This window comes from Chiloscyllium punctatum, chromosome 1, assembly GCF_047496795.1.
Source record: "Chiloscyllium punctatum isolate Juve2018m chromosome 1, sChiPun1.3, whole genome shotgun sequence".
Taxonomy (NCBI): Eukaryota; Metazoa; Chordata; class Chondrichthyes; order Orectolobiformes; family Hemiscylliidae; genus Chiloscyllium; species Chiloscyllium punctatum.
In genome coordinates this window covers 7,370,176-7,397,943 of record NC_092739.1, presented here as the reverse complement: position 1 = coordinate 7,397,943, position 27,768 = coordinate 7,370,176, and the positions used below count along the sequence as shown (strand labels likewise).

Here is a 27,768-nt window from a genome sequence, read left to right as displayed (position 1 = left end):
ACAAGTAGTTGTGGAATAATGCACATTCCGGCAGCACAATTTGTCTATAACATTGCTGAAGAATTAGGGAACTGTGTTGTTGAAAATGTTCACCCCCTGTTTGCAATAGCATGATTCCAGTGTTCTGCGCATGCGCTGATTTTCCTGATGAAATCTCTGTGCCGATTTGCGCATGCACTGGTGTTCATGCTGTTCTGTGCATGCACGATTTTGGTACTGGTCTTCTTGCTGTTCCACGCATGCACCAATGTCCCCACACCGTTTTGCACATGTGCAATGCCAGCACTGATCCGCGTGCCATCCTGCGCATGCACGATGTCAGCACCAGTCTTCGTGCTGTACTGCGCATGCGCAATGTCAGCTGCCGACAGAGCAGTGAGAGGTACTGTGCAGATAGCAGCTTTCTTACATTTTTCAAATGTAGAGTTAAATTTAATTTTGTTTTGTTAATAAATGTGAGGCTCACAGTCTTTCATTTTCAATAGTATGTCCTCTAAATGAGGGAGGTGCAATGCTACCACTGAATGAGAATGTCCCATGACACCATGACAAAACAATGTCATTTGTTGGAGTTTACCAGGTACAGGGTGATTTATACTGCATGTAGCATTTAGAGTGCCATATCATAACTTGATTCATTTTGCTAATAGGAAAGAGTTCCATTCGGTCAGTATCCAATTTAACTGTGATCATTGTGACCATATCTTAGAAATCTGCATGAGGTATTGTGGAAGCTTCCATAATGCATATAACTTTACAGATTCCTGCTTAATTCCAAGGGCTGTGGGGAAAGTATAAGGTAATGTACTTTGGTTGGAAGAATATAGACCATTTCTAAATAGGGAAAGACTTTGGAAGTGTGAAGCACAAGAGGACGTGCAGGAGTCCTAGTTCAGGATTCTCTTAAGGGTAACATGTAGGTTCAGTTGGCAATTAGGAAGGCAAATGCAATATTAGCATGCATTTTGAGAGGGCTAGAATACAGGAACAGGTTTGTACTGCTTAGGCTGTACTGCATCTGGAATATTGAGTAGTTTTTGGGCCCCATATCTGAGGAAAAATGTTCTGGCCTTGGATTTGATTTAATTTGATTCGATTATTGTTATATGCTGAGGCATAATGAAAAGTATTGTTTTGAGCTATCCAGGCAAATTATACCATATGTAAATACACCAGGGTAATAGAACAGAATGCAGAATATAGTGCTACAGCTACAGTGAAGGTGCAGAAAAAGATCAACTTACATATATGAGAGGTCTGTTTAAAAGTCTTATAACAGTGGGAAAGAAGCTGTTCTTGAATCTGTTGGTATGTGTTTTCAAACTTTTGTATCTTCTGCCTGACGGAAGAGGGTGGAAGAGAGTATAACCGGGTTAGGAAGGGTATTTGATTATGTTGGCTGCCTTCCCAAGGCAGCAGGAAATATAAACCGAATCAATGGATGGAAGGCTGGTTTGCATGATGGAGTTCCAGAGAAAGTTTACAAGAATGATCCACGAGATGAAGGGCTCGTCTTAGGAGGAGCGATTGAGGACGCTGGATCTGTACTTGATGGAGTTTAGAGGATAAGGGGGTTCTAATTGAAACTTAGAGAATACTGAGACCACTGGATACAGTAGACATAAAGGAGGTATTTCCATTACTAGGAGAGACTATGAACCACAGGCACAGCCTCAGAGTGAAGGCACAACACAACAGAACTGAGATGTGGAGGAATTTCTGAAGCCAGAGAGTAGTGAATCTCATTGACACAAAAAGCTGTGGAAACCAAGTCATTGAGTGTATTTAAGTCAGAGACAGATAGGTTCTTGATTAGTAAGGGGATCAAAGGTTATGTGGAGAAGGTAAGAGAATGGGGTTGAGAAAATATCAGCCAAGACTGAATGGTGGAGCAGACTCGATAGGTTGAATGGCCTAATTTTGCTCTCATATCTTATGGTCTTACAGTTGGATGCCTTACAGTAAGAGCTATCCTCTCCTACTTTGGCCAATGACTCCATTTTACAACTCCTGACTGAGGCCAAGCCTCGATACTGGGGCCATCAACGTCCAGAAAATCACCTCCTCAAGATGAGGTTCCCATGTATGGCCAGGTCTGAGTGTTTCTTGCAGTATGCTACAGACAGAATGTGCCACAATCTTTGCATGCTGTACTCTGAACAACTGGAGCAGGCACAAAAGGGAAGCAATGAATGAAGAAGAGCTATTGGATGTGGGATATTAGGGAACAGTTGACTGTCCCTGGAAACTGTGTCTGCAGGAGGCATGTTTAGATCTGTCTCATATCAGACCATCTGGATCAGTTGGAGAGGCAGTTAGAGTCACTGAGGAGCATACAGGAAACACAGTGTGATAGTTTACAGATGTAGAGAGGTGGTTACACTGCAGATTTAGTCAGATAGATGGGTGACTGTCAGAAGTGGCAGCCAGATCTTGGACACCAAGAACGAATCTTATGATCAGCTTTGTCAAGGTTCAGAAGAGTAATTGCTATAAGTAACTCTCCTGTTAGGGACACAGACAGGAGATTCTGCGACTGTGAGCATGAATTCAGGATGGTATGTTGCCTTAGTGGTGCCAAGGTCAAGGATGTCTCAAAGCAGTTGCATCATATTGTCAAAGAGGAGAGAGAAGCTGGAAGGTTTCGTACACATTGGCAAGAATGACTTGAAAGGGTTTGAGGCAGAATGTATATAGGAAGTTAGGTAGAAGGTTAAAAACCAAAAACGTCAAAGGGAGTTGCCTCCAGTGCCACGTATTATTGAGAGTAGAAACAAGACGACAGGATAGATAAATTAATGGCTGAGGAGATGATGCAGCGGGCAACGATTCAGATTTTGGATCATTGGGATCTCTGCTGGGGCAAAAAAGGGATGGGTTTCACCTGAACTGGAGGGATACCTGGCATGGAGATTTGCTAGTGCTATTCGGGACTCTTTAAACTCAGAGGAGAGGTGTGGGAGGATCCTAAGCAGTGGTGAGAATAGAAAGATTGGTGAAGATGGTTCAGAATTTTAAAAACCAAGCAAGTTATTGAGAAAAAGCAGGCAAGAGCAAGTCAGTGAATGAGGTAATTGTGAAGGATTAAACTGCATTTATTTCAATGCAAGGGGTCTTACAGGTAAGACAGATGAACTCAAGGCATCATTGCTACTACAGAAACATGGTTGAGGGAGGGACAGGATTGGCAGTTCAAAGTTCCAGTGTTTAGATGGAAAGGTAGAAAGGGAGGCAAGAGGAGGAGAAGGAGAAGTGACATTTTCAATGAAAATTATTGCCGTACTTAACGAAGATATTTCTGAGGGATCGTCTAGTAAAGCTATATGGATGGAACTCAGAAATAAGATGATGATCACCTTAATGGGATTGTACTATAGGCACCCAAATAGTCAGAGGGAAATTGAGGAGCAAATACGTAGGGAGATCTCTGATATTATCTAAGGACAATAGCTTGTAGTAGTAGGGGATTTTAATTTTCCAAACTTTACCAGGACTGCAATAGTGTTCAAGGCTTGGATGGGAAGGAATTCATTAAATGTGTTCAAGAAGATTTTCTTCATCAATATGCAGGTGTACCTACTACAGAAGTAGCAAAATTTGACCTTCGATTTGGGAAATAAGGCAGGGCAAGAGAATGAAGTATTAATGCGGGAGTACTTTGGGAGCAGTGATCATAATTCTACTGGTTTTAAAATAGTTAAGGAAAAGAAAAGGCCTTTTTAAAAGTTAAAGTTCTTAATTGGAGTAAGGCAAATTTTGAGACAGAAACTTTCACAAGCTGGGAAAGCTCAGCAGATCTTTGGAAAGAAATCAGAGTTAATGTTTTGAGTCAAGTGACCCTTCTGCTGAGCTTCAGCAGCAATTTCTGCTTTTATTTCTGATTTCCAGTATCTGCAGTTCTTTAGGTTTTTATTTAACTTTCAAAAGTTAATTGGAGTAGACTGTTGGTAGGTAAAAGGGGATCTTTAAAAACTGAGATAACGGGAGTTCAGAGGCATTATATTCCTATTAGAATGAAGGGCAAGGCTGGCAAGAGTAGCGAACAATGGGTGAATAAAGATATCTAGGCTCTGGTCAAGAATAAGAAGGTGTTATACATTAGGCATAGACAACTGGGATCAAGTGAATCTCTTGAAGAATATAAGGGGTATAGAGGCATTCTTATGAGGCAAATTGGAGGGCAAAGAAAGGATATGAGATAACCTTGGCAGATAAGTTTAAGGAAATCCTAAGAGAGTCTACAAGTATATTAAGAGCAAAAGAACAACTAGGATGAGAATAAAGCACCTTAAAGATCAACAAGGTTCTCTAAGCGTGGAATCACTGGAGATGGGTGAGATACTGAACAAATATTTCACGTCAGTTTTTAATATGGAGAAAGAAATGAAGACCAAAGAACTTGGGAAAGAAATATCGATGTCGTGAAAAGAGTCTACATTACAGAGAAAGAAGTGCTAGAGCTCTTAAAAAAACATAAAAGTAAATAAATCTCCGGACTGATCAAATATCCCAGAATGTTGTAAGAACTTCATGAAAAAATTGTGGGGCCCCTAGTGGATATATTTGTATCATCTACAGCCACAGTTGAAGCGTCCGAGGACTGGAGGGTGGCCAATGTTGTGTATTTATTTAAGAAAGGTTGGAAGGAGAAGCCTGGCAATTATAGAGCGAGGAGTCTGACATCAGACTAGGGGAAGTTGTTGGAGGGAATTCAGAGACATGGGATTTACATGCATTTGACGAGAAAAGGACTGATTAGGGATAGTCTAGGAGAAAGTGAAGACTGTAGTTGCTGGAGATCAGAGCTGAAAAATGTGTTGCTGGAAAAGCACAGCAGGTCAGGCAGCATCCAAGGAGCAGGAGAATTGACGTTTCGGGCATAAGCCCTTCTTCAGGAATGAGGAAGGTGTGCCAAGCAGGCTAAGATAAAAGGTAGGGAGGAGGGACTTGGCGGAGAGGCGTTGGGAATGCGATTCTCCTGCTCCTTGGATGCTGCCTGACCTGCTGCGCTTTTCCAGCAATACATTTTTCAGCTCTGATTAGGGATAGTCTGCTAGCTGCATGCGTAGGGAATTGTGTCTCACAAACTTGTAGGAGTTTTGACGACATAACCAGAAAGACTGATGAGGGCACAGCAGTAGACATTATCTACATGGACTAAAATAAAGTCTTTGATAAGCTTGCACATGGTAGACTAATTTGTAAAATTAGATCACTAGGATTCAGGGTGAGCTTGTCAATTGGATACAAAATTAGCTCAACGGCAGGAAACAGAGTGTGAAGGTGGAAGATTTTTTTGGACTAGAGGCTTGTGACCAGTGGTGTCCCGCAGTGATCAGTGCTGGTTCCACTTTTATTTGTCATTTATAGAAATGAATTGCATGCAAATTTAGAAGGCATGGTTAGTAAGTTTACAGATGACACCAAAATTAGTGGTACAGTCAACAGTGAAGAATGATATCTAAGATTACAAAGGGATCTTGATCAATTGGGCCAATCGGCCAAGGGGTGACAGATGGAGTTTAAATAAGATAAATGTGAGGTATTGCATTTCGGCAAAACAAGGGCAGGACTTATATAATTAAAAGTGTCTTGGGTACTGTTGTAGAACTTGGCTCTAGGGGTTCAGATACACAATTCTTTGAAGTTGAGTCACAGAGAGACTGTATGATTAAGAAGGCATTTAGGATGCCTGCCTTCATTGCTTAGATCACGGAGTATAGGAATTGGGACATCCTGTTGAGGTTGTACAGAATGTTAGTGAGGTCACTTCTGGAGTACTTTTTACATTCTGATTGCTCTGCTATAGAACAGATATTATTAAATTAGAGTGGGTTCAAAAAGATTGACCAGGATGTTGCTGGGACTGGAGGGTTTTAGTTAAAAGCATAGACAGGGACTTTTTTCATTGGAGTGTAAGAGGTTGACAAAATCATGAGCAGTATATAGAAGGTGAATAGCAAAAGGACTTTCCCCTAGGTTCGGGGGAGTTCAAAACTAGGAGGTATATTTTTAAGATGAGTGGAGAAGGATTTAAAAGGGACCTGAGTGGCAACGTTTTTGCAGAGGGTGGTTCTTACATAAAATGAACTGCCACAGAAAGTGGTAGATGCAGGTACAGTTACATAATTTAAAAGGCATCTGGATAGATACGTGAATAGGAAAGGTTCAGAAGGATATAGACCAAATGCAGGCAAGTGGGACGAGTTTAGTTTGGGATTATAGTCGGCTTGGGCGAGTTGGACTGAAAAAGTCATACAGCATGGAATCGGACTCTAAGAGCTGTGGAAATAGCAGTACTATTTCAAGGAACAAGATGAGGACATTGATTAGGAGGAACATTAGCTTCACCATGATAGAGTGCAGAAATGTTGGATACAACAAGCCAGACTTGTGATATGAACTGAAGCTGAATTAAGTGGTCATCATCTATTGATTGTAAATGTATTGATGCTGTTAAAGCAAGCAACCCCTAGTTTATTCCAAATTGCAAATGTAGCTTTTTCAGTTTGCTCTTTCTTAAGACAGCAATGAAGGCTACCTCAGAGTACAACAGGATCTTGATCAGATGGGTCAATGAGCTGAGAAGTGGCAGATGAGCTTAATTTAGATAAGTGTTAGGTGATGCATTTTGGAAAGGCAAATCAGTGCAGGACTTATACACTTAATGGTAAGGTCCTGGAGATTGTTGCTAAACAAAGAACTTGGAGTGCAGGTTCATAGTTCATTGAAAGTGTAGTTGCCAGTGGGTAGGATAGTAAAGGTGGTGTTTGGTATGCTTGCCTTTATTGGTCAGTGCATTCAGTGTAAGAGTTGGGAGGTCATGTTGGGGCTGTATAGGACATTGGTTAGGCCACTTTTGGAATACTGGATGGAATTCTGGTCTCTATGGTATAGGAAAGATGTTGTGAAACTTGAAAGCGTTCAAGAAAGATTTACAAGCATGGTGCCAGGGTTGGGGAGTCAAGGCATAGGGAGAGGCTGAATAGACTGGCATTATTTTCCCTGGAGCGTCAGAGGCTGAGGGGTGGCCTTTTGAGACTTATACAACCAGGAGGAACATGGATGGGGTAAATAGTCAAGGTGAGGGAGTCTAAAACTAAATGGGCACAGGTTTAGGTTGAGAGAGGAAATATTTAAAAGGGGCCGAAGAAGCAACTTTTTCATGCAGAGGGTCATACATGTATCAAATGAGCTGCCAGAGAAAGTGGTGGAGACTGGTACAATTACAACATTTAAAAGGCATCTGGGTGGGTATATGAATGGGAAGGGATTAGAGGGATGCGGGCAAATGCTAACAAATAGGACTAGAATTACTTAGGTTATTGGATTGGCATTGACAAGTAGGGTCGAACAGTCTGTTTCGGTGCTGCATATCTTTATGACTCTAAGACATCATATTTACAAATTTAAGATTCTGTTTGTATAGAAACCCCAAGCTCTATAAATGCTGTGCAGGGAGCCTGCTCTGTTGTCATTCAGATGTACAGCATGGAAACAGACCCTTCGGTCCAATCTGTCCACGCTGACCAGATATGCCAACCCAGTCTAGTCCCACCTGCCAGCACCCGGCACATATCCCTCCAAACCCTTCCTATTCATATACCCATCCAAATGCCTCTTAAATGTTGCAATTGTACCAGCCTCCACCACTTCCTCTGGCAGCTCATTCCATACACATACCACCCTTTACGTGAAAAAGTTGCCCCGTAGGTCTCTTTTATATTTTTCCCCTCTCACCCTAAACCTATGCCCTCTCATTCTGGACTCCCCGACCCCAGGGAAAAGACTTTGTCTATTTATCCTATCCATGCCCCTCATAATTTTGTAAACCTCTATAAGGTCACCCCTCAGCCTCCGACACTCCAGGTGAAGCCTATTGCGCTTCAGTTCAAGATGGATGACCAAACAGATGTCTGTGGTGGTATTTGAACCAACGTCCCAAGAACATTCACCTGGAGTTCTGGTATATGATTCCAGTGACATTAGCATAAAGCCACTGACTCCCTTCAGAATATGATTGTTATGAAATCCTTGTGTGTTTCATGTAGATATATTAATGCTGTCAACTTAAATGAAAAAATGAGCAAATTCAAGATATCTTCTCAGGTTTTTTTATGGGGGGGGAATGACATGATACAAGTTTATAATGCTATTGTTATTTGGGAACTTGGATTCTACAATTGAAGTAAATGGGCTTTCACTTTCAGTTCTATGAAGGTGACTTTTAAGGGTCAGAAACTCATTTGTTTTATCAGTGAGTGCGCAGCATTTCCAATAAATCATGTGAATTAAGCTAGATGAGGAGACAGCTACCTGGTGAAAATGTTGCTGAAGTGTTTGCTAATTTGAGCTTTTACAACCTAGATAAAGAGGACAGAAGCAGGTGTAATTCATAAGAAACCAATGGATTGGTTAGCAGCCTAAAAGTAGTCTAAGTACTTGAGATTTTGGAGAAGATTTGTAGCTCAGGTTGATGCTCAGATTGTAAGTTTGCTCACTGAGCTGGCAGGTTTGTTTTCAGACGTTTTGTCACCATGCTAGGTAACATCATCAGTGAGCCTCCGGAGCAGTGTTGGTGTTCTGACCCACTTGCTATTTACGTGTCTTGATTTGTTGTGGTAGGTGATATCATTTCCAGGTTCTTTTTCTGAGAGTTTGGTAAATGGGGTCCAAATCGATATAGAGTCATAGAGATAAACAGCACAGTCCAACTCGTCCATGCCGATCAGATATCCCAACCCAATCTCGTCCCACATGCCAGCAATTGACCTAAATCCCTCCAAACATTTCCCATTCATACACCCATTCAGATGTTTTCTAAATGTTGAAATTGTACCAGCCTCCACCACTTCCTCTGGCAGCTCATTTCATACACATACCACCCTCTGCGTGAAAAAGAACATAGAACATAGAAAAAATACAGCGCAGTACAGGCCCTTTGGCCCTCGATGTTGCGCCGATCCAAGCCCACCTAACCTACACTAGCCCACTATCCTCCGTATGCCTATCCAATGCCTGTTTAAATGCCCATAAAGAGGGAGAGTCCACCACTGCTACTGGCAGGGAATTCCATGAACTCACCAACTCGCTGAGTAAAGAATCTACCCCTAACATCTGTCCTATACCTACCACCCCTTAATTTAAAGCTATGCCCCTCGTAATAGCTGACTCCATACATGGAAAAAGGTTCTCATGGTCAATCCTATCTAAACCCCTAATCATCTTGTACACCTCCATCAAGTCACCCTTAAACCTTCTCTTCTCCAATGAAAACAGCCCCAAGTGCCTCAGCCTTTCCTCATACGATCTTCCTACCATACCAGGCAACATCCTGGTAAACCTCCTCTGCACCCGTTCCAGTGCCTCCACATCCTTCCTATAGTATGGCGACCAAAACTACACACAATACTCCAGATGCGGCCGCACCAGAGTCTTATACAACTGTAACATGACCTCAGGACTCCGGAACTCAATTCCTCTACCAATAAAAGCCAGTACGCCATATGCCTTCTTCACAGCACTATTTACATGGGTGGCAACTTTCAGAGATCTGTGTACATGGACACCAAGATCCCTCTGCTCATCCACACTACCAGGTATCCGACCATTAGCCCAGTATCCCATCTTCTTGTTACTCTTACCAAAGTGAATCACTTCACACTTACCTACATTGAACTCCATTTGCCACCTTTCTGCCCAGCTCTGCAGCTTATCTATATCCCGCTGTAACCTACCACATCCTTCCTCACTGTCAACTCCTCCACTGACTTTCGTATCATCCGCAAACTTACTCACCCAACCTTCTAGCCCCTCCTCCAGGTCATTTATAAAAATGATAAACTGCAAAGGTCCTAAAACAGATCCTTGTGGAACACTGCTAGTAACTGTACTCCAAGATGAACCTTTATCATCAACTACTATCCTCTGTCTTCTTCCAGCCAGCCAATTCCTAATCCAAACCTCCAACTCACCCTCAATGCCATACCTCCGTATTTTTTGCAGTAGCCTACCATGGGGAACCTTATCAAACGCCTTACTAAAATCCATATACACCACATCTACCACTTTACCCTCATCCACCTCCTTAGTCACCTTCTCAAAGAATTCAATAAGGTTTGTGAGGCACGACCTTCCCTTCACAAAACCATGCTGACTATCCTTGATCACATTATTCCTATCCAGATGTTCATAAACCCTATCTCTTACAATTCTCTCTAAGACTTTGCCCACAACAGAAGTGAGACTCACCAGCCTATAGTTACTAGGGTTATCCCTACTCCCCTTCTTGAACAAGGGAACCACATTTGCTATCCTCCAGTCCTCTGGCACTATTCCTGTAGACAACGAGGACATAAAAATCAAGGCCAATGGCTCTGCAATCTCCTCCCCTGCTTCCCAGAGAATCCTAGGATAAATGCCATCAGGCCCAGGGGACTTATCTATTTTCACCCTTTCCAGAATTTCCAACACTTCTTCCCTACATACCTCAAAGCCATCCATTCTAATTAAGTGTGACTCAGTATTCACATCGACAACAATGTCCTGGTCCTGAGTGAATATTGACGAAAAGTATTCAATCAGTGTCTCCCCAATCTCTTCAGCCTCCACACGCAACTTCTCACTACTCTCCTTGACTGGACCTATTCCTACCCTAGTCATTCTTTTATTCCTGACATACCTATAGAAAGCCTTTGGGTTTTCCCTAATCCTACCAACTAAGGACTTTTCATGTCCCCTCCTTGCTGCTCTTAGTTCTCTCTTTAGATCCTTCCTGGCTACCTTATAACTCTCAATCGCCCCAATTGAACCTTCACGCCTCATCTTTACATAGGCCGCCCTCTTCCCTTTTACAAGGGATTCCAATACCTTATTAAACCACGGCCCCCTCACAAGACCCTTTCCTCCCTGCCTGACAGGTACATACTTATCAAGGACACTCAATAGTTGCTCCTTGAACAAGCTCCACATATCGATTGCGCCCTTCCCTTGAAGCCAACTTTTCCAAGCCACGCATCCTAAGTCATGCCTCACCGCATCATAATTTCCCTGCCCCCAGATATAACGCTTGCCCTGCAGTGCACACTTATCCCTCTCCATCTCTAGAGTAAAGGTCACCGAATTGTGGTCACTGCCCCCAAAGTGCTCACCTATCTCCAATTCTAACACCTGGCCTGGTTCATTACCCAGAACCAAATCCAGTATGGCCTCACCTCTTTTTGGCCTGTCTACATATTGTGTAAGGAAACCCTCCTGCACACATTGGGAAAACACCGACCCATCTAACGAACTCGAGCTATAGCTTTCCCAGTCAATATCTGGAAAGTTAAAGTCCCCCATAACAACCACCCTATTACTTTCACTCTTCTCCTGAATCATTCTCGTAATCCTTTCTTTCTTCTGCGTCTCTAGGACTATTAGGAGGCCTGTAGAAAACTCCTAATAGGGTGACCTCACCTTTCCTATTCCTAACCTCAGCCCAAACTACCTCAGATGGCGAGTCTTCATCCATCGTCCTTTCCACCGCTGTAATACTATCTTTGACAAGCAATGCCACACCTCCCCCTCTTTTACCCCCACTTATGACCCTACTAAAACATTTAAACCCTGGAACCTGCAACAGCCAATCCTGTCCCTGTTCTACCCATGTCTCCGTACTAGCCACAACATCGAAATCCCAGGTACCAACCCACGCTGCAAGTTCACCTACCTTATTTCATATACTTCTTGCATTGAAGTATACACACTTCAAGCCACTTTCCTGTTTACGGGCACCCTCCTTTGAGATTGATGCCATGTTCCTAATCTCCCTACACTCCAGGTCCTGCACCCTAAAGCTACAGTCTAGGTTCCCATACCCCTGCAGAGTTAGTTTAAACCCCCCACCCCCAAGAGCACTAGCAAACCTCCCCCCAAGGCCCCTCAGGTTCAGGTGTAAACCATCCTGTTTATAGAAGTCCCACCTTCCCCAGAAAGAACCCCAGTTATCCAGATACTGGAATCCCTCCCTCCTGCACCATCCCTGTAGCCACGCATTTAACTGTTCTCTCTCCCTATTCCTCGACTCTCTATCACATGGCACGGGTAACAAACCAGAGACAACAACTCTGTTTGTTCCAACTCTGAGCTTCCAACCTAGCTCCCTGAAAACCTGCCTAACATCCTCAGCCCTCTTCCTACCTATGTCGTTGGTGCCAATGTGGACTTCGGGCTGCTCCCCCTCCCCCTTAAGGACCCGGAAAACACGATCAGAGACATCATGTACCCTTGCACCTGGGAGGCAACACACCAAACGTGAGTCTCTCTCGCCCCCACAAAACCGCCTATCTGTGCCCCGAACTATCGAGTCCCCAATAACTATTGCTCTGCTCTTCTCCACCCTTCCCTTCTGAGCAACGGGGACAGACTCCGTGCCAGAGGCCTGAACCCATTGCTTACCCTTGGTAAGTTGTCCCCCCCACAAGTATCCAAAACGGTATACTTGTTCTTGAGGGGAATGGCCGCAGGGGGTCCCTGCACTGGCTGCTTCCTCCCAGTCCCCCTCACTGTCACCCATCTGTCTGCAATCTTTGGAGATACTACTTCCCTAAAGCTCCGATCTATGACCCCCTCTGCCTCCCAAATGATCCTAAGTTCATCCAACTCCAGCTCCAGTTCCCTAACACGGAGGAGCTGGAGATGGGTGCACTTCCTGCAAGTGTAATCAGCAGGGACGACCATGACATCCCTCACCTCAAACATGTTGCAAGAGGAACATTGCACTGCCTTCACTGCCATCCCTCTAAAAGTAACCTTTTAAAAAAAAACTAGGTCCAAGAATAGAACAATAAAAATGCAGCACTTATCTACTTAGCACAACGGGTCTTATTATTAGGCTAGAGGAGGAGGGCGGGTGGGAGACACTACCTCTGTAGTGCCTCGAGTTCCTCTCCTGCCCGCTTTTATAGGGAAAATAACCTATACAGGTAAGCTTGCGCTACACCAGCTTCCGGATCCGCTCTGTGCTTTTTTTAAAAAATGTCTTCCAAATTTAAACCGTTAAACAAACGTCACCGAGCCTTCAAGCAGCCACTGCCAAACAGCCCTTTGAGAGTGCCCCTGAGGTCTCTTTTATATCTTTCCCCTCTCCCCCTAAACCTATGCCCTCTAGTTCTGGACTTTCCCCCGAAATAGATTTTGTCTATTATTTTTTCCATGCTCTTCATAATTTTGTAAACCTCTATAAGGTCACCCCTCAGCCTCTAACCCTCCAGGGAAAACATCCCCAACCTATTCAACCTCTCCATAAAGCTCAAATCCTCCAACTCTGGCAACATCCTTGTAAATCTTTTCTGAACCCTTTCAAGTTTCACAACATCTTTCCGATATGAAAGAGATCAGAATTGCACGCAATATTCCAACAGTGGCTTAACCAATGTCTTGTACAGCCGCAATATGACCTCCCAACTTCTTTACTCAATACTTTGACCAATAAAGGAAAGTATACTAAATGCCTTCTTCACTATCCTATCTACCTGCGACTCCACTTTCAAGGAGCTATGAACCTGCACTCCAACGTCTCTTTGTTCAGCAACACTCCCATTAAGTGTATAAGTCCTGCTAAGGTTTGCTTTCCCAAAATGTAGCACCTCACATTTATCTAAATTAAACACCATCTGCCACTTCTCAGCCCATTGGCCCATCTGGTCAAGATCCCGTTGTAATCTGAGATAACCTTCTTCACTGTCCACTACACCCCAATGTTGGTATCATCTGCAAACTTACTAACTATACCTCTTATGCTCACATCCAAATCATTTATATAAATGATGAAACATAGTGGATCCTTGTAGCATTCCATTGGTCACAGGCCTCCAGTCCGAAAAACAACCTTCTACCACCACCCTCTGTCTTCTACTTTCGAGCCAGTTCTATATCCAAATGGCTAGTTCTCCCTGTATTCCATGAGATCTAACCTTGCTGACCAGTCTCCCATGGGGAACCTTGACTAATGCCTTACTGAAGTCCATATAGATCATGTCCACTGCTCTGCCCTCATCAATCTTCTTTGTTACTTCTTCAAAAAAACTCAGTCAAGTATTTGAGACATGATTTCCCATGCACAACGCCATGTTGACTGTCCCTCATCAGTTCTTGTCTTTCCAAATACACGTACATCCTGTCCCTCAGGATTCCCTCAAACAACTTGCCCACCACCGACATCAGACTCACTGGTCTATAGTTCCCTGGCTTGTCCGGACTACCTTTCTTAAACAGTGGCATCACCTTAGCCAACCTCCAGTCTTCCAGCACCTCACCTATAACTATCGATGATACAAATAGATATGTTGTTAATAGAGTTCCGGTTTGAATGCCAGGCTTCTAGGAATTCCGGGCATGTCTTTGTTTAGCCTGTCCCAAGATGGACGTATTATCCCAGTCGAACTGGTGTCCCTCTTTGTCTGTGTGTATGGATACCTGTGATATTTGGTCATGTTTATTGGTGGCCAGCTGGTGCTCATATATCCTAATGTTTGTCGCAGTCCTCTCAGGGTACTCTGTGTATGATGTTTGTTCTACTGGCTGTGGGTATGGCGTCCTTAAAATTCCTTAGACTCGTAGTCCCACCTCCCGGCACATTGGCATACAGGCGATCAAAGGAACTGCAACGCAAACTGAAATACCTAGAAGACTCAACCACTCCAACCACTTGACACAGGAATTCCTGAACACCAATTCGCCAAGCTAGAGGACGACGAGGTCATGATTTCCTTTGACGTGAAGGCTCTGTTCACAACAATAAACATCATCCTGGCCAAAGAAACACTGGCCTCACTCCTAGACAAACCAAGAACACAAACATCTGACAGCACCATCTCCATCAGCAAGGACAGCATCCTCAAACTACGATAACTGAGCCTCACAACCCATTTCACCCTCAATGACATGACCTATAAACCAAAGCAACAGGACGCCTATGGGATCACCAATATCAGAAGTCTTAGCAGAAGCAGTTATGCAGAGGTTAGAATGAACAGCCTTCCCACGATCCAGCCCATGCTTTGGGTCCACGATGTGGATGACATCTTTGTCATCATGAAATGCAACAAACTAGGAGAAACATACAAGCACATAAACAACATTCTTACCAACGTAAAATTCACCAAACAGAACAATAACTGACTTCCCTTCCTATACATCACAGTAGAACAAAAAGCTAATGGAGAGGTGCAGCCCAGCATCTACAGGAAAGCCACACACAATGACCAGATACTCAACTGCAGGAGCAAACATGCTAACACCACAAATGGAGCTGCATTGGGACATTATTTAAACGGGCCACAACACACTGCAGCACCCAAGAACTACGACAAGCTGAGGAAAAACATCTATATTTATGATAAGATCTTTGCAACTTCTGTAATATTAGTTTTCCCCTTTGTCTGATAAACTTTTATTATTTTATTAAAAATACATTGGCCACATATGTGACTAGGGTCAGAGATTGACCAGCATGGCAATGAAATTGCAGAATTAAAACTTACAGTCCATCAAGGTTTCATTCTTGCATCTGACTTGTCTAGTATTATGATCAGCTGGGATCATGGCACTTTCAAACCAAGGTGGCATTTTTTTATTCCAGGAAGTCCAAGAGTGAAGGACAGAACATTTTATACACTTTTCTAAACTTTTGTTTACAGAGAAACATATTACAAACCATATACTTCTCCAAACAGCAACCCCAGTTCAACCTACTCTTGTTTATACATGGACAAATGAATCCATAGTCCAAGTCTACTTCTTACATGCAACTAAACAAAATCAATTTATAAATATTAATCATGAGTATACCAAACACTGCCATCACGATGAGTGATGGAGAAATGATGCTGGAGATGCCAATACTTGTTTCTTAATTTTCTACAAAGAAGTCCACCATCTTGGAACTAGAAATGTGAAAGGCTCACATGGACCCTAAGAGCTAGAAACACCAGAAATTATTTAAAAGATTTTTTTTGGGAGTGTGAGGTGTAGCCCCAAATATTCATTGTGCCCAGGGACCCAAGGATTCCGAATTCATCCCTGATTAAGAACACCAACACTCTAGGTACATTACACACGTTTTGGGGAGTCTTTTTTCCTTTAATTCTCATTTTCAGGAGATTGCACACCATTAGCAATTTAGGTATTTGTTATTTGTCTCTTTGGGAAGCTGGTGGTTTCCTCTTAAACCACTTTAGTCCATATGGTCAAAACACTTCACAATGCTGCTAAGGTTATGAATATTCCCGTCTTCAGAATAAAATGTTTTAAAAATACAGAATTGTCTGATCAAATATTAGAAAATGCTGTTTGGTACTATTCTTCCATTTCATCTTAGATTTAACAGAAATTTAGCCAATTTAACCCAACTCTTCAAGTAAAATTAAAATGTCAACTGAGGGCAAAGCTAACACTATAAATGAGGATGTGCATCTTACGGAACTAGGCTATGAGTTCACACTTTAAAGGCTTAATTTTGTAAATTGGGGACTGTTGTATCACAGAGATGTAAACTGCAAGAGAACAGATTAAAATTTCCATTCAGCTTTTAATACAAGAAATCATAATTTAACAAAATGTCAAATTACTACTGTATTCTGAGATTAATAAGAGAAAAGTACAGAGAATGCATTTGTTAAGACCAGATTTCACTACAGCTGGTCTTAAGGGATCAGTCACAGGCTTTCAGGCTTTGCTAATTTAAAACAGCATCCATGGAACAGTATTTGAAGTAAATTAAAAAGCAATGCTGTAAAATGTAAATCAAAATACTTGCAGAGTAAAAAAAATGTCAAAGTCTCAGATATTGTACATTTTTCAATGGGAGTTTCTAAAATTATCCTAGATATCATGAAATTGCTAATCCTCAAATATAGACAGCCAGTCACGACAGTAGCTACCAACTATTTGCACACTTGTAGTGACTAAATGACTTATGTTTAAACATGTAATACACAAAGTCTTGAACATGATGTCATGTAGATAACAACAATAAGTTACATTTATATAGTACATTGAACTGCTAACCACTGCCTATGGTGAAACATTACATGGCACATTATGTTACGCAATAGGTATATGCATGATCAAAGATGAAATGGAAGCCATCAGAGGTTGCATGCCATTCACTAGTTAGATCAATGTCAAACAACTGTAATCAAATAGCAAACCACGGAACTGCCATAATACTACATCAAAGCTGGCTTGTCCAAGGAAATTAGGAGTAATATCAGACGCATTTGAATCTGAAGACTCCACTATATGCTTTTTCTGTACTAAGTATAAGACAGCTAATAGAAGAAAGTGAGACTGCAGATGCTGGAGATCAGAGTCTAAAAGTGTGGTGCTGGAAAAACACAGCAGGTCAGGCTGCATCCGAGGAACAGGAGAGTTGATGTTTCAGACATAAGCCCTTCATCAGGAATGTTGGAGGGGAGGGCTGAGAAATAAACAGGAGGATGGAGGTGGAGGAGGGTGGAGGTGGAGGTGGGGGGGTGGGGGGTGGGGAAGGTGGCTGAGAAGGCGATAGGTAGATGCAGGTGTGGATTGATAGTGATAGGTTGGGGGGGGAGAGTGCAGAGAATAGGTGGGAAGGAAGATGGATAGGTAGGACAGTTCAAGAGGGTGGTGCCGAGTTGGGAGGGCTGGATCTGGGATGGGCAGGGGTCAGGGGAGATTAGGAAACATGTCAAATCGAAGTTGATGCCATGTGGTTGAAGGGTCCCAAGGCAGAAGATGAGGCGTTCTTCCTCCAGTCGGCAAGTGGTTTGGATTTGGAGGTGGAGGTGGCCCAGGACTTGGTTGTCCTTGGTGGAGTGGGTGGGAAAGTTGAAGTAATTGGTCACAGGGCAGTGGGGTTGTTTGGTGAGTGCATCCCAGAGATATTCCCTGAAAGGTTCCGGAAATTGGCATCTCGTCTCCCCACTGTAGAGGTGACCACACCGAGAGCAAACGACACAGTAGATGAGGTGTTTGGAGATGCAGGAAAATCTCTGCTGGATGTTAAAAGATCCTTTGGGGCATTGGACGGAGGAGAGGTGAAGAGGTGTGGGCACAGGTTTTAACCCTCTTGTAGTGGCAGGGGAAGGTGTCGGGAATGGAAGCTAGGTTGGTGGGAGGTAAGGAGTAACAAGGGAGTCACGGAGGGAATGGTCTCTGCGAAACACACACATAGGGGTGGGGAGGGAAATATGCATCGAGTGCACGGTTTGATTGTAGGTGGTGGAAATGGCAGAGTATAATGTGCTGTATCCGGAAATTAGTGGAGTGGAAGGTGAGGACCGGGGGCTAGGGGTTCCTTGCTGTGGTTGGAGGAGTGGGGTTCAAGGGCGGAGGTATGGGAAGTGGAGGCGATGTGCTGGAGAGCATTGTTGACCATGTGAGGGGGGAAATCATGAACCTTGAAATAGGAGGCCACCTGAAATGTTCTGGAATTGCTCCATTTGGGATCAGATACAGTGGAGATGGAAGGATCGGGAGTAAGGGATTGTGTTTTTGCTAGGGCGGGAGGGGGAAAGAGTGTGGTGATCCAGGTAGCTGTGTGAGTTGGTGGGATTTCTTCCTTCCCCTCACCTCCACTGTCCTATTCATCTCTCAGCTGCCCCACACCCACTACATTCCTGATGAAGGCTTATGCCTGAAACATTGACCCTCTTAGTCCTCTGATGCTGCCTGATCTGCTGTGCTTTTCCAGTGCCACAGATTTTGACATAAGACAGCCACTGTCCTCTTGCATTAGGCCATAGATAACATGTATACAATAAATAGTTTGAATTCAGAACAAGTTTTCTTCATTCCTGAGAGAACAGAATTCATGACAACTGAAATTTATCAGGAAATGATTTAACTTTCTAAACTTTGATTTTGAAAACTGCATTTCATAAAGTTTCATCCTACAATGAGGGCACTCACTGAAAAGAAAGGATATAGCAGGGAAACTCATTATACGACCTCACTCTTTCCCCAGGAGAGCCCTGCACTTCCTATAATATGCTTTCTCTTGATTTCAGTCTTGGCTCCAATCCACCTGCCTGAAATAGTATTTAAGGTCAAACAAATTGAATACAAGTGAAAGACAATAGTTGCACAAAAATTTGATTCATCATGAAATAACTCCTAGAAACAGGAATGTGAAGAATGAATTAATATTTAGTGATAACTCACTGTCCCATTGAACATTGTTGAGGGACACAGCCTGCATGTTGGGACTTTATTTGGATAATTATCCTGTCAAAAGCGAGGAGGTGTCATGCAGTTCAGCTAGTAACCTGGTCCATGGTATTCAACATAAACTACCAGAATTAGCTGTTAGGCTGTTAGTTATCACTTCATTAAGTTACCAGTCTTTCAGGCTAATGCAAAATCTAGAAATAAGTTTATCAAGTTTAAATTGCTGAAGGAATTATACATCCAGTGAAATATAAACTGTAAAACTCTTCAGCTCACGTTACATGACAATGATATGCCAATGAAGCGAATCAGTCCTTCAGTATTAAACAAATGCAGCTTTCAAAACTGAGATGGAGAGATTACTGTTAGCTAATAGTGTCAACAGTGCATCTTTCTCAATGTTGAGAAAAATAAATGATAATATTTTTAAAAAGGTAAGAAGGAAGAAGTACTTGTAATTGCATTTTCAGAAAGAATATCAAACTGATGAAGGATATACTCTCAAAGTATTTTGGTTTATTTCCAGATGCTGATGGACCTGCTGAACATTTATTGGATTTCCAGTTCCAACTTGGAGAAAAAAGGCAGAGGTATTGGGCATTCTTTCACTGTTCTTAGAAGTTGATATGTTTTAATGCTAAATATTTATTTCCATGTGCTAAAATGTTTTTAATGGTATGCTGTATCTGTCTGTGTTAAAAATAAAAAGTTTGAAGTTGGAATTGTGATCATGGTCTAAAGTTAGGCAGTTCTAAGGATCTCTTGGATAGAGGAATAAAGACCTTTTAAAAAGTTTGAGCTTAAGCACTGATAAAAAGTTTGAAATTGTTGATATACATTTGACTGCATCGCCCATATAAATGACAACAGTATTTCAAAATAGTATTCCAAATGTAGATTAATATTTCGTTGGTCCCTGAACATATGCTTTCATTCTTCTTAGCCTAGCTAGCATTAATCTCCCAATTAATCTCAACGTCACTAAATTAGATTAACTGGTCATTTATCTCGTTGCTGCTTGCGATTTTGTTATATGCAAATTGGTTTCTTGTTTCTCTTACACTACAATAACTCCACTTCAAAAGTACCTCATTGACTGCAAAGCATCTCTTCTGAGATAGTGAAAACACTAAATTAAAACAAGTTAATATTTCTCTTACACCTTTGAACAAAATGTTATAAGTACCAATCAAATGTGGCAGGTTGCTTATAATTTTGTTCAGTCTCTATAACCTCACATATGTGAAAATTAGATACTGTGAAAATGCACGTATGATTATAATAATTGAATGTTAATAATCATACAAGATAAAATAATATTCATTTAAAATCTCTCCTCAGTCAGTTTTCAAAATGAATGTCAATTATTTCATGAACTCATCTAAATGTTACATGGTCACCAATAATGAATTATTGAAGCATTACAAAAATAACAGTAAACCAGGAAAGTTCATGCTACTTTTCTCTTAAGCAACAATACCATTAATACTTCGACCAAGGGAAACATTTTCACAGTTCTTAAACTTTTAAGGGAAAACAATTTTCAGACACACATAAATTTTGCACTGTGAATGTGAACACCATCGTCTATTTTAAAAGATAATATTTTTTCAATGAAACATGAAGCATTGTTAGAGAATTCACTTGTACGAATTACTGAGCTAATTTGAGAGACTTAAATTAGTATGTACAATTCAAATAATATATTATGCTAAGATACTCCTGAGTTAATGGATGCATCTCAGTTCCTTCATTTGTCCAAACTAGTTTCCCCTAAAAATAAGCAATCAGTACTTATTATTAAAAATAAAAATATCGAACAAAAATATACGTATCGAGTTGGTACTGGATTTTGTTTTCAGAAAAGGGGTATCAGTCAACCAAGCATTTTTTTATCAAGAATTTCCAATGCTTTGATCAGTACTCAGTATGCAGGAGAAAGCATTCAAAGATGATGAAATATTAAAAAAAAAGCTACTCCTATTTAGTGTTTTGCAACTGCAATGACATTATATTCACAAGTACTACTTTAAAGTGTTTGTAACTTTTGACATACAGCAAGTGCACTAATGGGTTTACAGAACTACAGGCAAATCATCCACACTGTTTTTGTACACACAGGGGCCTGGCTGGTGTGCATTCAGATTTTTTCCCCCTCTAACATGTTTCCAATTATCAAACACATATAGCTTCATTTGGAAAAAAGATTTCAAAGTCTGAATGACTAAGAGGTTCCCTCTCTTTTACTGTGCTGCAGCGTGATATGTAATGGTGCAGTTGTCATGCATCATAAAGTCTCTAGGGGCAGTTAACAGAAATTATATCAGAGCTACAGGTCTGTTTTCACCAATCTGCCAGTCACACATTCTAAAGCTCATTGGTGAAAGTCAAGAATACTATTTTCTATCACTAAATACAATTGTAAATCAAACAAACAAATCTGTGAAAACACCTGTGAGATACTTAGAACAAGTAAACTTCCTCTGTGCTTGCGTCATAGCTACTTAGAATAAATTGGCAAACCAAAGATAGACTGAACCAAGTTTGAATTTTTTTCATATCTAATGCTTCTGCTGTGTCTAGTAATTCTGGCAAAAAAAACTCTTCTGGTTCATTTGCTCAAGCATTATATCACTCTGTTTTCCCATGAACTTACCTCTCTTAGTACCAGGTCACTGATGGAATTCAGATTGACAGCTCCTTCATAGGTCAAGTAATAGAAGACATTGAGGCTTCGAACAGCCTCAGGCCCCTGCTGCTTATATCCAAAAATCAGGTCAATCCACTGGTGAAGCTGGCAGGAAACAAACTCACTTTCCAGAGCCTGCAAATCACAACAGGGGGTAATATTAGTATCAAATTAAAAATATAGTTTCTAAACTAAGAACATATTTTACAGAGTCTACTCCTTGATTGAGCTGTATTTAGACAATCAACTAATACATTGCAGCCCATTATGTTAGTGGCTTTGAAGCTTGGGTGTCCAGTCACCTGACCTCATTGGAGTATGTCTATTCTCTGAGTGGAAAAATCAAAACAACAGAGGAGGATAAATCTAAAAGCAATGCCTCAATGTTTTAAAATATTCCAGGCTTCCCAGTAAGTGAACATGGGCCTGATCTGTCATGAAAGTGAAGTGGGAGAGCGCATTCTCAGCCCTCCTATCCCAGTATCCTATTTCTGTAAGTGATGGGGCATCTGGACACAACATCAATAAGCTGATGTTGGGTGATTGCTTAAAGTGTTTGAGGGTTCATCACAGCTAGTTGAAGACAGGTCTGAAGGCAAGTACGCTTCTATTTCCAAACTTTCAGGTGAATTCTAAACCCAAAAGGCTTTCTTGCTGCTGTTCATCATACAGTCCAGTGTCCTGTCCTATTTCTGGTCTCAGGCCCAACATAAAAATATTGTCAGATTAAGGATTACTGCTCAGCTTGGATAGGCTAGCACACTTTGGTATGCTCTCCCAGCAAAACTATTAAATAAAGCCATCAATTTTGGCCAGAGAGTAAGTGAGAACTTTAAGGCTGTATAACCACTGTGATGACACTATGGCTTTCAGAGGTGTATTTTATCCTAGGCTTTTTTTTGAGGAGAGGTTTTAAAGCAGAATGATGAGATAATGAAAGCCCATAAAGTAAACAGCTCGAGAGGCCTTGGTTTTTTTAAAATTGGAATAACAGAAGCAGCCTGACTGGGAGGGACAAGCTCCTAGAGGACCTGGATTTTTAGTTTTCAGCTGTAGCGGTTGCTAGGTTGTGAAGCTAGGTGGGAGCGGCTATACATCTCTCCTTGCTACTCTCTCTGTCAGAGTTTTCTCTTAATGTTTTTCTTCTGGGACAGGAGGAATACCTGTCATGCAATCTGCTTTACTGAATTTGCCTTTTTCCAAGGGTATGTTTATGGGATGCTACTATATTGGAACAGTTAAACAGTAGGAGTAAAATAATCTATTATTCTGCTAAGTTTTTCAATAGACTTAAGTTATTCCAATTTCTTCTCTCTTTTGTTGTATTTTAACAATAGTGTATGAATAAAGTGTGTTTTGCTTCAAATCTGGTCGTTTGACTCATTGAATTGCATCTGGAATGCAACACTTGCCATTTGCCTTTAAAATTAGAAATTGTTAGACCATCTTAATATATTTTGAGGGTGTTTGGTCTGATCCAATAACATCATCAAATTCAACTATAGCCCTGGCAATAAAGTTCAATAAACCATAAGGTTCCAACAAAAAAATGCTAATTGTGACTTCAGAGAAAACAACAAAATAGCAGCTAACATTTATCTAGTGAACTGTTCCACCTAACAGTTCATTTTAAAGCATATAACACCAAATTAGAATGCAGAAAATAATCAGCATATTCAAGTAAAATCAATTCTATCGCTCAAAGAATGAACTTGAATGACATGTATTGAGACAAATTTGTCCTGAAATTACTGCCAGACTATTTTCATACAGTAAAATCTAAACAATTTCATATCAATAATCCCCAAATTTACAGATGCAGTTTGAGGAAACATTAGAAACCATACGTCAAATGTTATAATTTATTTGCAAGGATATTACTTGAACTTAGGTACTTAGTTGAGTCAATATTACAATATTACATTGGGATTTGTAGCAAATATAATGAAGATTATCTTGGAACAAGAAGGCAGTGCATGCTGTCTATATGGTCCCAGTTTCAAGCAGATAGTTCTTTGAAGGAGAAGTAAAATTCTAGGATGGAGACTTCCAGTCTCAGAGGAGGAATTAAGAATGGGGAAGGGTGAATGTACTGGGCAGATGCAAAACATCATATTCTTGTCATCAAGGAAAGGTTCTGTGACTAAGTCTTTGTTGTGTAAGGGTATAAGGGTCTTAAAAGTATTAATATTGAGGAGCGCCTTAAGCCTGACTCATTGGAATGATGTTATATGGCTTATGTTAGGGGAAAGGTAGTCATGAGCAGGGATAAAGGGGTGTTTTTCAGGTTGGCAGCCGCTGACTAGTGGACATCCACAGAGGTCCATGTTAGGATCACAACTATTCACATTATCTGGACATAGGAACGGATGGCATTGTTGCTAAGTTTGCAGATGGCACAAAGATAGGTGGATGGACAGGTAACATTGAGGAAATGGGGACACTACAGAGGATTTGGACAGGATAGGACAGTAGGTAAAGAAGTGACCGATGGAATACAACGTGTGAAAATGGGAGGTTATGCACTTTGGGAGGAAGAATAGAAGCATAGACTATTTTCTAAATGAGGAAAGGCTTTGGAAATCTGAAACACAAAGGGACTTGGGACTCCTAATTCATAATTCTTTTAAAGGTTAATATGCAAGTTCAATTGGCAGTTAGAAAGGCAAATGCATTGTTACCACTCATTTCAAGAGGGCTAGCATACAGGTTTAGAAATGTACTGCTGAGGCTGTATAAAGTTCCAGTCAGACCACGTTTGGTATATTGTAAGCAGTTTTGGGACTCATATCTAGGGAACGACATGCAGATGTTGGAGTGGTTTACAAGAATGATCCTGGGAAAGGAGGGCATGTTATATGAGGAGCAGTTGAGGACCCTGGGTCTGTGCGTGATGGAGTTTGGAAGGGTGGGGAGGGGGGAGAAATTAGAATCTGATTAAAGCTTACAGAATACTGACAGGCATGGATAGAATGACGTGGAGAACTTTCCACTAGCAGGAGAAACGAGGACCTGCGGGCACAGCCTCAGAATGAAGGCACAACCATTTAGCACAAAAAGGAGAAGGAATTTCTTCAGCCAGAGGGTGTTTAATCATTGGAACTCATTGCCCCAAAGGGATTTGGAGGCCAAGTCATTGAGCATTTTTAAGACAGAGATAGATAGATTTTTGATTGGTAAGGAAATCGCGAGTTATGGGGAGGTGACAGGTGAATGGGATTGAGAAACAAATTATCCATGATTGAATGGGGGAGTAGACTTGATGGGCTGAATGGCCTGATTTTGCTCCTATGTGTTATGGTCTTACGGTGTTAGTGAGAAGAATAGCATACAATCTCAAAGAAGTGATCCGTGTCCTCATATTCGCTTTAAAAGGTTTAACAGATAAGTGCAACTTGTAGCATTGTTGCTATCATGCAATAAACTACATGTTAAGACAAACGTTTCTTCTCATTGCTTCACCACAATAGATCAAGCAAGTCCTGGAGATCCCTACCCTTAAAGAGAATGGGGTAAAAAAAATCCTCTGTACCTTATAGTGAGGAATAGAAGACACAGCATATAGAACTTGATGAGCAGCAATACAGATTGCTCATTCAACAACATTCTTCGACCTCAAAAGACAGGTCAACCTTCCCATAAGCAGGTGTCGAGAAGCTTATGTGCATGTACTGGCATCTCAATGAAAGCACAAATCACTAGAATTAAGCGGGCCTTCCCAATTAAGACAGCAATCACTACTCAACTGCTTATAATAGAATTTATCTAGTGACCTTTACAACTTCCTGGAATTCAGGTATGCATTTACTGCTCTCTCCTTAGTGAAATGGCTTTAAATTGCATTTGTATGTTATAAGCTGTCTGGATATATTCAAGGAGCAAGGGTCATGTTAAAGCCCAAATGGCTAAAGGGAGGATGGGTTGTTCCAGTGAGCCACTAGGGACCTTTGCAGAATTTCATAGTCAGCTACTGATAAATATATCTGAGAGATTACTTTTGCGCTCCTTGCTGAAATGCATCAACTTGTGCACTGCTCCTTGGATGCAATTGACTTTGCTGCCACACAGCTTTCCTGAAGGCAAGAAGTACAAATGATTGTCATCAGACCACCCTGGTAACACTCACAGTTAGGTTTGTTAATAGGAAAGAATTCTACTCCTTTATTAGCAGACCTTTTGTAACCACACAGCCATACACTCCATGTCCAATCAGCTATCATCACTCCTTCATTATACAGCACTCACAGGTGATCAAAGCTTATAATGCCACCTGTCACATACAGGGTTGGCTGAAACACAAGAGACACCCAACAGGAATCTTCAGACAAATGCCGAGGAGAGATTAAACTTTGCATGTAGGAGCATTGTTGAGAGAGCAACTGGACTGCTGGCAATGACATTCCAACACCTTGGTCGTTCAGCTGGTGCCCTGTTATGTACACCAGAAAGAACATTCCACATCAATATGATGTGTTATGCTCTCTACAGCTTCACTAGACAAAAGGGGAAAATTGTCATGAGAGAAGGAGAGAGTTCTCTATTGAGGAAATGGAAGCGATGATGATCCTAAGATGTAATAGGAGGTTGCTCGCAAACATGAAAATGATAGATCAATTATGTCACTATTTGCTTTATTCCCTTACTATCCTCATAGTGCTAGTTGGGTTCTTTGACTGTACCATTGCAATTACTGAGCATCCTCAATTACTAGGTTTTCACTTCAATGAATTTAACAACTCCAAACATTCCCACCATTGTCCCCTAGAGAATGAAGTCCTTTGCATATCAGTAATGTATTGGGTACCTCTTATTCAGATAATGTTTTACCTAGTTCTGGATACCTTGACCAGAGGAAACATCTTTCCTCCAGAATTCTGAAGAGCAGGGCCACATTTCTCCATCACTCATATACTTTATGGAGTCTATAATTTTGCAACCACAGGATCAATGTCTTCACTGTAATCTCATCAAACAAGGACATTGTCCCTGAAAAATAATCTTGTGAACCTTGACTACAATCCCCAAAATGCTAGATGTAAACTTCATGGAGTCATGAAAATAACATTAGGTGCACACATTTCTGCTTATGAGAGCCAATAGAAAGGTGCCCTGATAGAAGAGCAGCACTCACTGTCTGATGGGGGAAGATACGCCATTCCTTTCACTTCAGACAAGAATGTCAGCATATAGTGGCATAATGAGACTAGAGCAAACATTACAATTGTGTGAGTTTATATTAACAGAAGTGTATACTAGATACTCCCATACAACCCACGTACCCTCAAGACATTGTCTTCTTGCTTTCTCTACTGCTATGTAGCTGCCACTCCCAAAATCCCTAGCTAAGATGTCAAATGCAAGTGCACCACCCTCAGCTTGAACGACTGCAGACAATGAGTTCACTGGCAGAGGGGAGATAGGGAAACAAGGCACCTTTAGAGTTTCCTCAGGGGAAGCTCCCAGCGTGCTTAGCTGGTGATCCTTTTCTCTGTGATCAAGTTCAAGTTTTCTTGTCCCTCTCTTGCCTCACCATAGCTACTGAGATGGATTGGAGGTTTAAATGCATTTCCAGCACCTACTCTGCTGATTCTATATTTCCAAGACAGTCATTACCTATTCCACAGAGGCAATAAGTTGCTTGTATTTGAGTGTACTGATTGCACAGAATCTGGAGGACCTCCTCTATCGCTTGCTCTGTAATTGTCAGAGCCTCTGGTAACATTGCCTGGAGTGTTCCTGCCTACCACTGAATGGTGATTGTGACTTTTCACATCCCATTAACCAGGTAAAATTGATTTTAAGTGGACCAATTTGCTTCTACTTTCCCATTTTTAATAACAGAGGGTACATCATCAGTGTTGATTGAAACACATCATAAACTGCATCTT

The 27,768-nt window shown here is 41.4% G+C and overlaps 1 protein-coding gene across 3 annotated transcripts in view; it reads right to left on the bottom strand.

The window, feature by feature from the left end:
• The window catches only part of lrba (LPS-responsive vesicle trafficking, beach and anchor containing), an 894,965-nt gene that overhangs the window by 110,265 nt on the left and 756,932 nt on the right, over positions 1-27,768 (bottom strand). For all 3 annotated transcript variants that reach the window (XM_072561970.1, XM_072562677.1, XM_072563520.1), the window contains one exon: positions 21,848-22,015. In XM_072561970.1, coding sequence (XP_072418071.1) covers positions 21,848-22,015 — 168 coding nt within the window. The remainder of the gene's footprint in view (positions 1-21,847; positions 22,016-27,768) is intronic.